Below are 14,012 nucleotides of genomic sequence, written 5' to 3'. Positions count from 1 at the left end.
CAGACTGGGTTCTTCAACACACAACTTTCACCCATGACAGGCAAGCTGTCTTCCAGAATGTTGCTGTTTCCACCCCTCTCCAACCCATTGTTCCTGTGCTGGCCAATCGATGGTGTTTTGGAATTTGGTCATTCTAATGTGTGTACAGTTTCTCACTTAGTTAGGTAACAGGGATTGAACCTATGACCTTGCAATTTTTTGGTTTAATTTGTGTAATTCCAAATAGCATATGTTTCATTTTGAATTCTTATTTCCATTGGTAAACGTTCTTTGATGAAGTGTCTAGATATTGGCCCATTCTATAATCAGGTGTTTTTTTACTTACGATTTATTTATTTTACTAGGGAGTCTATGCTTTTCTTTTTAAAGTTTTTAAAACTATATTTCATGAGTATTTCGATCCATGCATGTCTGTGTACCACACATGTGCCTGGTGCCCTCAGAGGACATGAGATCCTCTGCAACTGGAGTTTTAGATGGCTGTGAACCACCCTGTGGGTGCTGGGGACCAGACCCAGATCCTCTGCAAGAGCAACCAGCGACTCTTAACCATGAGCCATTTCTCCAGCCCCTCCCACCCAAGTCTAAAACTCTTAAAGTTCATTGTTCTGAAGGTAAAGCCTCAATCCTTACCAAGTGCCATGGAGAGATGCTGCGGAGTTTATCCGCCCTTTGTATATATTGGTACACATTTGCTATTGATTTTTGTTTCGGTGATAGTGGACGTTTCAAGTCCTTATACGTACCCAGTGTGCACATTCCTTCCTCATGGCTGTACCCTCTGCTTGAACCTCTTTTATGGAAGTAGTTCTTTTCACCCTTAGAGCTTGCTAACAAATGAGTCTCTTAGGCATGTTCCTTCCATGTAATCAGGGTTATATGTGGCCTCACATTAATCATACATTTAATTATTTCACCGTGGAAGTTCCGTGAAGGTCCATTGTTCAATATATGCTCTGCTATTATGTAATATTTGTTGGAGGAACATCCAAATACTGGTGAAAAGAATTTATGCAGACCTTTCTACAGAAATGTAAAGTTAAATAAATTAGCTAGATTATTTATCTGTATAACTTGGTAGCCTCATAAGTTTGAGCCCTAGAAAAATTCAAAGTTTATAAGGATATGTGAGTTAATTTGTAGCAATTTTCACTATGTATATACAACAGGATATTTGAGATGCGAGTACTCATGTTGGTAATCAATGCTTTGGGATGTATTTTAGAAATTTTAATGTTGTAAGAGTAAAAAATAATAAACAATTATTTTACATAAAATTGGCTCATTTGATCTTTGATGAAAATATAAGTTTATATATTAATCTCTAATACATTTCCTTAAAAATGAAATTTTAGAAAGAGTTTCTTTTTGTAAAAGTATTGGTTTTAAGGAAGTAGTGTTTGTTTGGTTTTTTTGAAACAGGTTTTCTGTGTGTAGAAACTCACTCTTTGTCCAAGATTCACTTGTGTCTACCTCCTGCGTGCTAAGATTAAAGGCGTGAACCAGCACTGCCTAGCTAATTCTAAACAGCATTTTACAAAATACTTCCACAATGCTGGCACACGCCTTTAATCCCAGCATTCAGGAGGCAAAGGTAGGCAGATCTGTGAGTTTAAGGCCAGCCTGGTCTACAGAGTGAGTTCTAGGACAGTCAGGGCTTCACAGAGAGAATTGTCTTGACAAACAACGACAAAAATGAATTGCTTCAGGTTCTCATCAAGTGGCTGCAGAAATGTGAAGGCTGTCTTCCTGAAGAACACTTTACACTTAGACTGTGCATCCGCGGTCACTCATCCCCTCACGCCCAATCTTCAAAAGGTACTTCAAAAGGTCTGCTTGCTCCAGACTCTGCAGAACCAGAAGGTCATGAGATCACCCCAGGAAACTCACCTAAGAAAGCTGTGAGAATTTACAGACAAGACTTGTGTGCTGTGGTCACCATTATTTGGATTACTCAAGGAAAAGATGTTGACAATGCAAGTTAAAATAAGTATTTTATTGAGAAACGTGCCATCAGTGAGAAAGTAACATACAAATATTTTCACTTAATAAAATTAGTTTATCCTTAATCCTAGAAACACCCCTTAAAGGCCTTTATCATCTGAAACTGCAAATCACTCTGATCTATGGCTTTCTTTTAGAAAAAAACCATGGAAAATAATGTCTCAGATTTCACTTGTGCAAATAAAAGGGCAGACTTAATGGTGCAAATAACAGAGCAGACTTAACGGTTTACCCACATACTCACTGGTTTAACCACTTCCTGCACTTGAATCTGAGTTGCTTGCGTGTATGTAAATTCTGTCTTGTGTCAGCAGAGGCTGCTAGAGCAAGTGCGTCTGTGTACTCCTGGGCATTGGGAGTTACAGTGTGGGTGTGTCTTGTATTCCCCCTAAGTTGTATAATGAAATTTTCTGCCTAAAACATCCCAATTCCATGATCATAGCATAAGTATCACTTCTTTTTTAATACACTAGACTTCCATGCAAAGTTTTTTTTTAATTATATATTTGCTACATTAAAAGAGTCAGGGCACTAACCACATATATAATTTTTTTTAGGTAGCTTTTATATATGAAACACTATGAGGTAAGTAACATTTAAAATAAGTTAAACCATCACTGATATCTAATAATTAAGTTCAATGGATGTGCAAATTATCAGAAGGTAAAGCTATCTGAAGGTGTTATGGTTTAGATATCAAAACCTAGCCACAGCGTGGTGGCCGTGGAGAAGATCGGCTAGTGAGAGAAGAGGTGTTGATTTGCCCTTCTAAGGGTGATGAGACCGGAGCCCTTCCCCACTACCGGATGTGGCACCCATCAGAGAACCTGCGCCTAGGCCTTACCAGCTGCTCAGTGCGCCACCTTGATCTTGCACTACACAGCCTCTAGACCAGTTAAGAAAGACCTGATGCTTCGGGGCTATCTACTTCGAGTCCATTTTTTAAAAGGATTTTAGTGGACTAAGCAACATTTGGTAATTTTTAAACTTACAAATTTTTAGACATGGAAACATTAAAGACTAAATTCTGAGGGTAAGATGCTAGGTTTAGAATTTTAAATTTCTGACCACATACTTTTTCAATGCAGGGACTAAAACAGATTTTCCTTCTACAACATGATACTTTGAAAGTACCAGAAATAGTACATCTCATGGCAACACTTTTGATAACATTTAAATGAATATGCTCAGATTACTTAAAATTTTAACTGGAAAGATTATAGAGATGATATTAATGTTCTTACTTTCTTCTTATTGACACATATTAATACTCTAGATAGAAGACAGGAAAAGGCAAAGCTTTAAAACTGGTGTTTTATCAAAAATAAATTTAAAAATTACTTCTAAAAAATAGTGGGGTTAGCCAGGCATGGTGGCTCACACCAATAAGCCCTGGACTCAGGAGGCAGAGGCAGGAAGGTCCGTAGTTCAAAACCATCCTTGGTTACATAGGGAATTTGAGGCCAGCCTGGCTACATGAGACCTGATCTCAAAAACAAAACAGTAGTTCTAATTTTTAAATGGTAGTATTTGCCAAAGAAGTGGAAAGAGAAATAAAAGTTTTTACTAGAACAAATAAAAGTCTGTTTGGGGGAAGTGTGATCGATAAATGTAAAGTTGTCTTAAGGATCATTTTTAGAGCAGCAATCCTGCCAAATTTGGCAGTTTAAAAATACCAGCCAGTTGGATAGTGACTTTGAAATTATAATGAACAGTTACAGAAAGAAATGATTTTAAAATATCGGTGCAATAGAGGCACCTATAGCATTATTGTACCCATCATCAGATCATTTAACTTCAGGCTTCTCTTGTCAGTTTCCTGTGTGCTTTCCATGCACATAAGGTTACAGCGTGTCAGTACGGGTAGGAATGCATTTGCCACTTACAGCAGAGATGAAGGAGGCTCAGGAAGGTAGCCTGCCTGAGCCAGGATCCACAGCCGAGAGTGCCAGGTGGGAGGCTAGAGGGTACGAGTCCACGTGGGGGTCTCGAGTGCATCATTTAAGTCTTAGGGGACAGTGAGGATGGCGACGAGTGGCCAGTTTCTTTGTAGCCTTCCTGTTGGGGGTTGCTTACAGTAACGGCAGGAGGACTCTGTTCAGGACTCTTCTGAAGAAATCTGTAGAACAGATACTCGTCCCGAAATTCGTATTCATTGGTGATGTGTTGGATGACTCCCCCCTGCACCAGTCTGTCCCCATAGATCACAGCTTCACCACGGTCAGAGGCAAGGCCAACTTCAATTAGCCAGTTCACCAGGTCACAGCCACAGAAAGTCCCCGCGGAAGTCTTTGCACCGCACCTGTATGTCAAAGGAATGATTCAGCCATATGTTCTGTAATTCTGGTACCAGCACTGCATGATAAAGGATGAGCAAAGAAAAATAAAAGGGAAATGAGGAAAGGCAGAATGACAGCTACGAGCAAGACAGAAATGGAAGTGTTCTAAATGTGAAGACTTTGTTACCTTTCCTGACCTAGAGAGACTGGTGAAAAATAAGACACGCCAGTAATGATCGTGAAAATGAACACTTTTTAAAAATGGCATAGAGAAGTATATTGCCTGCGAAAAATTCTTTCTGGAGGGAAGCACAGGTGTGTATGTGTGTGGCATGTGTCTCTGTGTTTATGCATGTTTGAATTGTATTGTGTATGGGTACGTGTATGTATATAGACATGTGGAAGCCTGACGTTGACAATGGGTGACTTTGATTCCTCTTCACTTATTGAGGCAGGGTCTCTTCCTGAACCTGGAGCTCACCCATTCCAGCTAGCCTAGCTTGCCGGATGGTCCCAGACAGATCCCCTGCCTGTGTCTACCTGTTGCTGGGATTACATGCAGGCCACCACACCTGCCCAGCTTCTGTGTGGGTTCTGGGGATCCCAAATCTAGTCCTCATATGCTTGTGAGGCAAGCACTTTATCCACTGAGCCATATTCCTACCCCCAAGAAGGGTGGTGAATTTTTTTTTTTTTTAACTTGGCTTAATTTCCGAGAATTTAAACAGCTATGTATGACATGCAGCTACCATATTGAGCAGCATAGATTAAGAAAACTTTTTGACAATAGTTTTAAATTTTTAACTTATATTTGTTTTTTTAAATTTGTATGAGAGTTTTACCTGCATTTATGTCTGGTGGGTACCATGCGAATGCAGTACCCAAGACCTAAAGGGAGCATGAGGTCCCCTGGAACTGGAGTTAACAGATGGTTGTGAACTGCCATGTGGGTGCTGGGAATCAAACCCAGGTCCTCTGGAAGAGCACCCAGTGCTCTTAACCACTGGGCCATCTCTCTAACTCCCCAAGAAGTATCCTTTAATAGCAGCATGCCCTGTGTGTATGTGTGTTACATGTACTTGTATGCATGTAATGTGTACACATGTATGTGGAAGTCTGAGTTCAATGTTTGTGTTTTTCCTCAGTTTCTCTCCTCCGTGACGGGGAAGTCTCACTGAGCCTAAAGCTCATGGATTTGGCTGCTTTCTCTTCCCACTAGGCTTGAGGTGACAGGCACATGCCACTAGTCCAGCTTTCAGCTGGGTTTTAAAGAACAGCTCAGGTGCCTGTGCTTGCGTAGCAGGTACTTTGCTGACTGCTGTGGCTCCCAGTAAGCTCCCAGTATGGTCTTTTATCTATCTGTCATACACATGACTGGTATATCATTGACTGTCTGGTTGTGTCTGTGATGCATGGCTGTAATTGAGCACCTGAGAGGTTGAGGCAACAGAACTGGGTTTGAGTACAGGTTACATGATGTGATTCCATCTCAAAGAACAAAAGTTGTTCTATGGTTTTATTAACCTGCTGAAATCAAACTTCATGTTCAGTTTATGGTGCCCACAAACAATCTTTTTTCCTCAGCAGTCAATGCACTCATTTGCTTTATTAGGAATCGAAGCAAACAAGTCAGAGTTTAAGAGTGTGCTTTGGGGCTGGAGAGGTGGCTCGCTGGTTAGGAGTATTCAGTGTTCTTCCAGAGGGCCCCAGTTCAGTTCCCAGCATCTACGTCGGCAGCTCAGAACTGCCTGTAACTCCAGCTGCAGGGGCTCTGACTCCCTCTTCTGACCAGCACAGGCATGCACACAGACATGCACATTCATCAAATAATAAAAATCAATCGTCTTCGGGAAGTGTGCTTTGGTTTTTATTTGCTTTGGGTTGTTTAATATGTCTTCCTAATGCAAATTTGGATTGCTTAAGTATGAGCAGATAGAGAGAAAAAAATGCAGAACAAGAGGACCAATCACATGAATTATGAACATTTTCCTACAAATGTGCACCAGACAGCAAGAACCTCCATAAGCATCAATCAAGCTGTGAGATCTAAAGTGCTTGGCAACAGGAAATAGAGGTGAAGAGCAAAATGAAGTGACAAATAGGTGTCAAGAATTTAAGGCATTTTACCATAAATACAAAGTTTCACATCTAAGAATCAGAAAAAACGTTAATAACAATTTTTTTCTCAACTATCTAAAATATCCGTGTTAGAGTCAGTGTCAGGGTCTTTTAATGTAGAGGCGATACCTTCTGTCCTAGTCAGTAACTGAAGATATTTGTTTCTTGATTGCTGTGATCAGGCAGCTGTCATAAGAGCCTATGCAATAGTAAAGTGTCAGAGATGGTGACATGGGAAAGGCTGCAGATCCTGGAAAGGAGCAGGAATCTGATGGTTTATACCAGCTGGTGCCCATTTAACCATCTGGGACCTGGTACTCAGCAAATGCTAAGAGTTCTGCTTCCTGACAGTTGGCAGGCACATGAACCTGACAAATACTGTGAATTTTCCTAAAAGAAAAGTTTAAAGCAATGTTAAACTGTTCAAACTATCCATGGGCAGTGTCCTGAAATTGTGCGCAACCTTTCAAGGTAGAAAAGTCACTTCTCTCCAGAGTTTATCACTGTCGGTAATTGGGCAAAGCTCATCACAGACATTTGTCCATCAAAGTAAGATTTTCCTCTATGGTTTACTTATAATTACTTTATGTGTGTGAGTATTTTGCCTGCATGTATGTATGTATGTGCACCATGTGCATGACTGAAACTGGAGTTACAGAAGTTTGTGAGCCATGGTGTGGGAGCTAGAAACTGAGAAGCTGGGGCTGTGTAAACCAAGTGCTTTCAATTGCTGAGCCATCTCTCCAGGGCCTGAGGTAAGAATTTTTTTTTAAGAAAAGGAAATCTGAGGTTTTTAGAATTGAACTTGCCAAGACATGCCAGCTGAGGAGTTCTTTTTCTGTTTATCTTTCTGTTTGTCCCTTCTCACTTCTACTGCCAGGCTATATTCTGACTGTAATGGCATGCATGTTGAGCATAGTGGGACAGTGCTTAGAAACGAACCATCTTGAAGAGTAATTTCCATTTTTTTTAGAAATACACATAAGGGTATTAGGTTATTTTTTTTTTTTAAGATTTATTTATTTATTATGTATACAGTGTTTGGCCTGCATGTGTGCCTGCACACCAGAAGAGGGCACCAGATTTTTATTACAGATGGTTGTGAGCCACCATGTGGTTGCTGGGAAATGAATAGGGACCTTTGGAAGCACAGGCAGTGCTCCTAACTGCTGAGCCCTCTCTCCAACCCCAGTTCCTTCTTTCTTTATTTTTGCTTTGTTTTATTTCCTCTTTCATCACAACCGAAACTACTGGCACTGACAATTCTGATTATTCCTCTTTCATGGCAAATAAAACTATCAGCACTGAAATATCTAATTATTCATAGGTCATCGTTCCCTGCTGCAGCATATTCTGTACTTGGGGATTAGAAGAATAAACATAATGTCACAAAATAATGACTAGGACTTGAGGTGAAATAAATATCACAGAATTAATTAAGAGGCAGAAATCTCATCTCATTCTCTTGGCAGCATCATTAGTAATATGAAATAACATAGCACTAGGGGATGAGAACATAAAATCCCTGCTTAAATCTAGTGGTTTTTCAGTGCTTTATGACAGACACTAATGGCCAACATGAAGAGAGTGTTAATACCCTGCCACACTGGATCCTTTCACAGCTCACATTTTATTATAGAAACCAGAAGCTACCTGATATCAAACGTAAAAATCAAAGTGATGCATCATTTTTATATCTTATTTCTTAAACTATAAACTAACCCACAACTATCTATTCATTAAAACCTAATGTTAGTAATCTGGAATCTATGTTTCTGAACCCTGTGCCAGCTTTACCTTCTTTCTCTGACGATGTTTCGGATGCACAGGTCTCGGTGATAATGTACGAATTGTTGACAGGTCATTTTTATCTCCTCAGAAACAGGGGACTCTCTGTTTTCTGCCATCTCCTTATTGTTCCACAGGAATTCAAGCCTGAAAACCAAAATTTAAGTGGGCTATTTCTTAAGGATAGAAAAAAAGTGTGAGAAGATCCAACCTGCCTCACCAAGTAGCTATTTCAAATCCAGTCACCAAAGCTCTGTCATCAACACCCAGATGTCATTAGTCTCTGAACCAGAAGTGCCCTGTTCGTCTATACCTGCTCTTTGAGCAGCCTGGGGTGTGGGCTGACCACTTTTTATGTTCTCTAGATATGTTTGACCCATTTCAGTTTCTACTAAGATATTCCTTCTGTGTTTGACCTTTTGAAACACAGACATAACTTAGAAACTCAGCCGATGTCTCAGACTGCCTCAGAAATTAAAACCAAAACAAAACCAGCCAAGGTTAACTTAGGCATTTTATTTCACCATTTTCACCATTAGTAGCACTGCAACAAATGCCAAGATCTAGAGAAGAAAGCAATCCATCCTGTCCATCCATGCAAATAAAACTGTTGACGTTTGACTTGGCCGGCATTATGAAGCTGGCAACTAAGTTGAATGGCTTTTCTGTTATACTTTTCTTTTAGAAACAATGATGACCTTAGCAATGACATCTTAGTGAGGAAATGATGGTGATGATGACGGAAGGGACAGACACTGTTAACTGGCACTCCTTTTAGAGTAGGTAGGTTGAATTTCATTAGCACTTCTAGTGACTATGAATTTTCCCTTTGAGAGCAAATGAAGAACATTTCCCCCTGCCTCTCTTTCCACCCCATGTTGAAACTTTTACTTTATTATTTTTTACAAAGAAACCTTGATCTTAATTAAAAGGAACTTTCCTGGAAGCCAATAAAACCCCAAGTTGAGAAAACCCTTGAATTTTCTGTAAACTCCCAGTTTTATAGAAAGAGAAAGCCTATAGGCAAAGGAGAAAGACAATCAGAGGTGAACTGTGATGGGGGACCACACCACCTACCACTGCCATTTCCAAGTTTAACTATATGTAGTTAATAGCATAGATAGAAGTCAGTGCCCATCAATTCTTTTAAAATGCAAATTACATTGCCAGATTTATAATACTTCTTCAAATACTTTCTCTGCAATTATTTGCAACAAATATTTGATTCCACAGAAACCCTTTGTGTGGTATTTATGGTCTCCTAGCAGATATAAAAGTATCAATATTTTAATAGAATGGCCTTGTCATCACCTTTAGGTACATAGGCTTTATTTCAAAACTGAATTTACCTTCTTTTGAAAGGTAGGATGATTAAATGTTTGTCCAAACCAAAGATTCCAAAGGAAATAAATCCCTAGGGGAGAAAACAGTTATTCTATCTGAATTCAACAGTAAAACCTTAAGACAGAAATTAAGACATTTAGAGCAGCGGAAGCAGCTGATCGTGATTAGAGCAGCAGTTTAAACTCAGCACACACTCCCATTCACCCACTGATGTTTGCCCGTCTTCATTTACTAGGCTGTTCAGTGCATTTACAAAGTTCCGAGCACAGGGGCTGTGAGGAGGAATAATTGGGATGGACCAAAGACGGAAAAGCAAGAGTCCCTAGTCCCCATGATGGTCGGGTGGGGTAGGGAGTTGGCTAGTAAATGTAGAGCTGCAACACAATTGGTTTTGGTTCTTTGTTGCTGTTTTTCAAGACAGGGTTTCGTTATGTAGCCTTGGTTGCTGTGGAACTAGCTGTGTAGACCAGGCTGGCCTGGAACTCACAGAGATCCACTTGCCTCTACTTCCCGAGTGCTGGGATTAAAGGCATGCACCACCACCACCACCACCACCACCTGCCGGTTCTTATTTGGAGTGCTGTTTAAAAAGCTGTGGCTATAGGAAGAGATGTGGAACATCCACTTTCACTTCTGTGAAAGAGGCGAATTACTTCAGGTGGCTTGTAATCTGCACTACAAGCCTGTAACCCCAGCATGTGGGAGGCCAAGGGAGAATGTCATGCATTTGAGAAAAAAATTTTTTTATGTATGGGCTTACTATAAGGGTGATTAAAAATTTCAAACTCTTAAAAATGAAGTAAAATAAACTCAGCATACAAAGCAGACTTAAGTTCAGCGCCTGCAGGCACACATGGCGCCCTGCTTGTTGCCTCTGCTCAGTCATTCTGCCCTAGTAATTATAAAGGGTGCTAAAAGCTGAAGAGCTATGTCTGTTTGCCTGACAGCTCCCTGAAGAAAAACCGAAATCATTTAAAGCCTGCATGGTTTTGTTTCCCTCTTTTTGAAAAGGAAATCTCCGAGTGTGTGTCTATGGACTTATTATTTTTCTGTTAAAACTTCACAAATATAAGTAAGGAGGGCAGTAACATCTCACTGTAATACAGTCAGCATTATGTCATAGATACGAAAGGTCCCCTAAAGACTTATGCATCGCAAGCATGGTCTTCCATGCACTGTTGCATGAGGCTAGAGGGTGGGGTAGCAGTGGGGAGTACATGGCACTCTTCTGGAAAAGCAGGGCCCAGTTCTCAGCACCCAGTCTGAGTGGCTCAAAACTGCTTGGAACTCAGTTCCAGGGGATCCAACACCCTCTTCTGGCCTCCACAGGCAAATGGAGTCACATGCAGAAACCCCGTCTTCCCCAGACACACCATAAGACAGACATACACATAATTATAAGTTTTTTAATACAAAATATTGCAAAGACTTGATTGTCTTAACTACAGATAGTCAGGAGGGACCATGGCGCTACACCAAGTCCTTAGAAGGAAAATAGGATTGGAGTGAGATTGTGCCTTCTCAGGCCTTTGAACCACTTAAGATGTAAGCTGTGTAGACAGCATTTGAAGTGCGACATTCCTGCCATTAGTTCTGTTCTGGACAAAGCCCTGTGGAATGGAGCTTGCTTGGTTCCTAGCATAGCTCAATCTGGAGTGGGCTTTCTGAATGTAAAATGCTTAGGGGGACTGTGACTTTTCAGCCTAGTATTCTATAGTTGGATAATATCAGATCCTAACTAGTTTCACAACGTTAAGACCAGTATCAGATGGCTCTGGGCCACCCATGTTTGTCTGTAATGAACCAGTTACATAATGTGTTTCCTTATCCTTTGCTGGTTTTCTTCCAATAACAATATTAAAACAAACAGGAAACACTTTGAGTGGCTAATGGATGGCAAAAACATGTAGGAGCAGAAACTGACAGATTTTAATAGGCGGTGACTTCCAACACAGTATTTTTCAAGTTGATAGTCAGTTTATGAATATTCTCTAATTAAAATGTAAGGGTTTGAACTGGGGATGTGGTTCAGTGTGGTTATGTGTGACTCATGTACTGATACACCTAGTACGCACGAGTGAAAATTTGATCCCGGCACTTTAAAAAGAAGGAATAAGAAAAGCGGGATGATGAAAAGATCAAATTTTGGACTTTGCATTTAAAATATTTCCCAAAATTCAAAATGTTGTTTTTCTTTAAATAGCTCCCTTCTGTCACAAATGATAGGAATTAAACCCAGAGCCTTCTAAGTGCTAGACATTACATATCAATTTTAGTAGTAACAAGAGACGGGGAATGGTAGTATCTATTTTGCAGGTATTTCAGCATTTACATGAGATAATGAATATAAAATCCTTAACAAGAGCTGGTACGTGGTAGACTTTTGAAAAAAGGTTACTACTATTTCTACTGAAATGTACTTATATGTCACATGATTTTTACAATACCAATTTAAGTACCTGTCATTCAAAAACCATGTGATATTTAGTAATGTTAAGTGGCCAAACTAAAGGCTCAGAGAAACTTGTGGTTATTTTCCAAAGTGAGTTGTGGAGATCATAAGAAGTTTAAGAAGAATTCAGGGACATCTTGTTCCTACTTTATCATTATTCTTCATTTAAAAAAAAAGACTTCGGTATTTCTGGTTGAAACACTCAGCATACATGCTGATGACTTCAACCAATATAATTCATCTCTACGGGGAGACAGGCAGCAGCTGTCAGCTGTGGCGTACCAGCAGCTGATAAACAAACTGAACCCTTTTGATGTAAAAGAAAACAACGTCTGCACCCCATCACCCCGCAATCAACTCACCCAAGAAAACAGTGCCCTCTCAGTTCCCAGTAAATAAATACCTGGCCGAAGTTAAACACTGCACAGAAGAACTGCAATTCCACATAGAGTCGTCCAGTCTCATGGTTGAACAGCCACCACAAACAGCTAGAGAGATTCTGTAAAGGGAAGAAAGAGGTGCTTAACAATTAGGCACAAGACTCATTTCTCTCCACCCAGCCCAGCACAGCATGATGACTTCTCTAGCTAATAATTAGGGGGGAACGACTGAAGGGGAAAAACACTGAGAGAATGTAGAAGCTTTGTCTTTCAAACAAGAGGTTTCAACCTCTCCTCTTGACAGATGCCATTCAAACAGTGTCTATTCTGATCAAATTTGAAGCAAGAAGACAGGAGCCATAATACAGGAGCTTACATAATATATCAGGACTGACGACTAGCCTACACAGGATGGATTTTAAAATTAGTTTGACACAATAAAATAATTGTATCACTAAGCAGCAGTTCTTGGCAGTATTTCTTACTTTTTGACTTTGGTTCTTAGATGGCCGTTCAGTGTTGCTGGCTAATATCACGCTATACAGTGACATCCAAGTGCGAAAAGGCTGCAAAGGCTTTTGGCCCATCTCCCGTCTCTAGGGATGGTTCACACTTGAACCATCATCTTAAGGGGTTATGTGTAACAACTGATAATTCACAAATGAGAGCAACAAATAAAAACCCTTCTATAATTAAAGAAATGTATACAACAAAATAAAGTACTGTACTTATTGAAAATCCTTCCGTATTTTATGCCAGCATGAGGACATGCACTACTCCTTTGGAAAAGAATCAGTAGACTACATCTGTGTCATAGAAATGCTTCTAGACTTTGATGCAGGGTTCTCAACTTCGGGAATCTACTAATAGGGAATACGATGTCTGGAGGTGTTTATTAGGGCATTTTGAAAAATCATAAACAATTTATGAAGAAGTACTTGAATAAATTATGATGTTGCTTTTCTGTGGCTATTGGGAAGTAATTTAAAACAATGGTTTTGAACACTTCAGTCAAGTAGCATTATTTGACATAGGTGAAAAAAAGCAATATAGAAGTCTGAATGTACTTTTAACCATGCAGTGTGCTGAAATACTGGTAGGCAGGGCTGAGGATAGAGATCAGTAGTTAAGCTTGTGATTAGCATTCATGAAGACCTGGGTCCAACCTCCATTAAATAATAATGAAAAAAATTAGAAGGCATTAGTGTGATGGATGATTTTCTTGTTCTTTCTATAGTTTGAAGATTTTCATAATTAAAAACATTTAAAGGTTTGTGTGTATGTTTCCATATGTATGTATGTGTATGTTACCATGTGTTTGGTGCTCACAGAGGCTGAAAAATGGCATCAGATCCCCTGGAACTGTGGTTATAGATGCTGAGTATCTTTTGTCCTCTGTAAGAGCAGAAGTGCTCTTAACTGAACCATCTCTCTAGCCCCTAAAAATTATTTTTAAAAGTGTATTTGAAAAATATCTTTATGGGCTGGAGAGATGGCTCAGAGGTTAAGAGCACCAGCTGCTCTTTCAGAGGTTCTGACTTCAATTCCCAGCAACCACATGGTGGCTCACAACCATCTAAAATAAAATCTGGTGTCCTCTTCTACATGCAGGTAGAACACTATATATAACAAATAAATAAAATCTTA

At 39.8% G+C, this 14,012-nt stretch overlaps 1 protein-coding gene across 1 annotated transcript in view; it reads right to left on the bottom strand.

Moving 5' to 3' along the window:
- Positions 1 to 1,975: 1,975 nt before the first annotated feature.
- The window catches only part of Gpr155 (G protein-coupled receptor 155), a 38,828-nt gene continuing 26,791 nt past the window's right edge, over positions 1,976 to 14,012 (bottom strand). Inside the window, exons 13-16 of the mRNA XM_051184464.1 lie at positions 12,389 to 12,484; positions 9,539 to 9,603; positions 8,199 to 8,336; positions 1,976 to 4,306 (exon numbers count right to left, since the gene is read on the bottom strand). Of these exons, the coding sequence (XP_051040421.1) occupies positions 4,006 to 4,306; positions 8,199 to 8,336; positions 9,539 to 9,603; positions 12,389 to 12,484 (600 nt within the window). The 3' untranslated portion in view covers positions 1,976 to 4,005. The remainder of the gene's footprint in view (positions 4,307 to 8,198; positions 8,337 to 9,538; positions 9,604 to 12,388; positions 12,485 to 14,012) is intronic.

The sequence above is a fragment of the Phodopus roborovskii genome, unplaced genomic scaffold (assembly GCF_943737965.1).
Source record: "Phodopus roborovskii unplaced genomic scaffold, PHOROB, whole genome shotgun sequence".
Classification (NCBI taxonomy): domain Eukaryota; kingdom Metazoa; phylum Chordata; class Mammalia; order Rodentia; family Cricetidae; genus Phodopus; species Phodopus roborovskii.
This window is presented reverse-complemented; position numbering and strand designations above follow the sequence as displayed.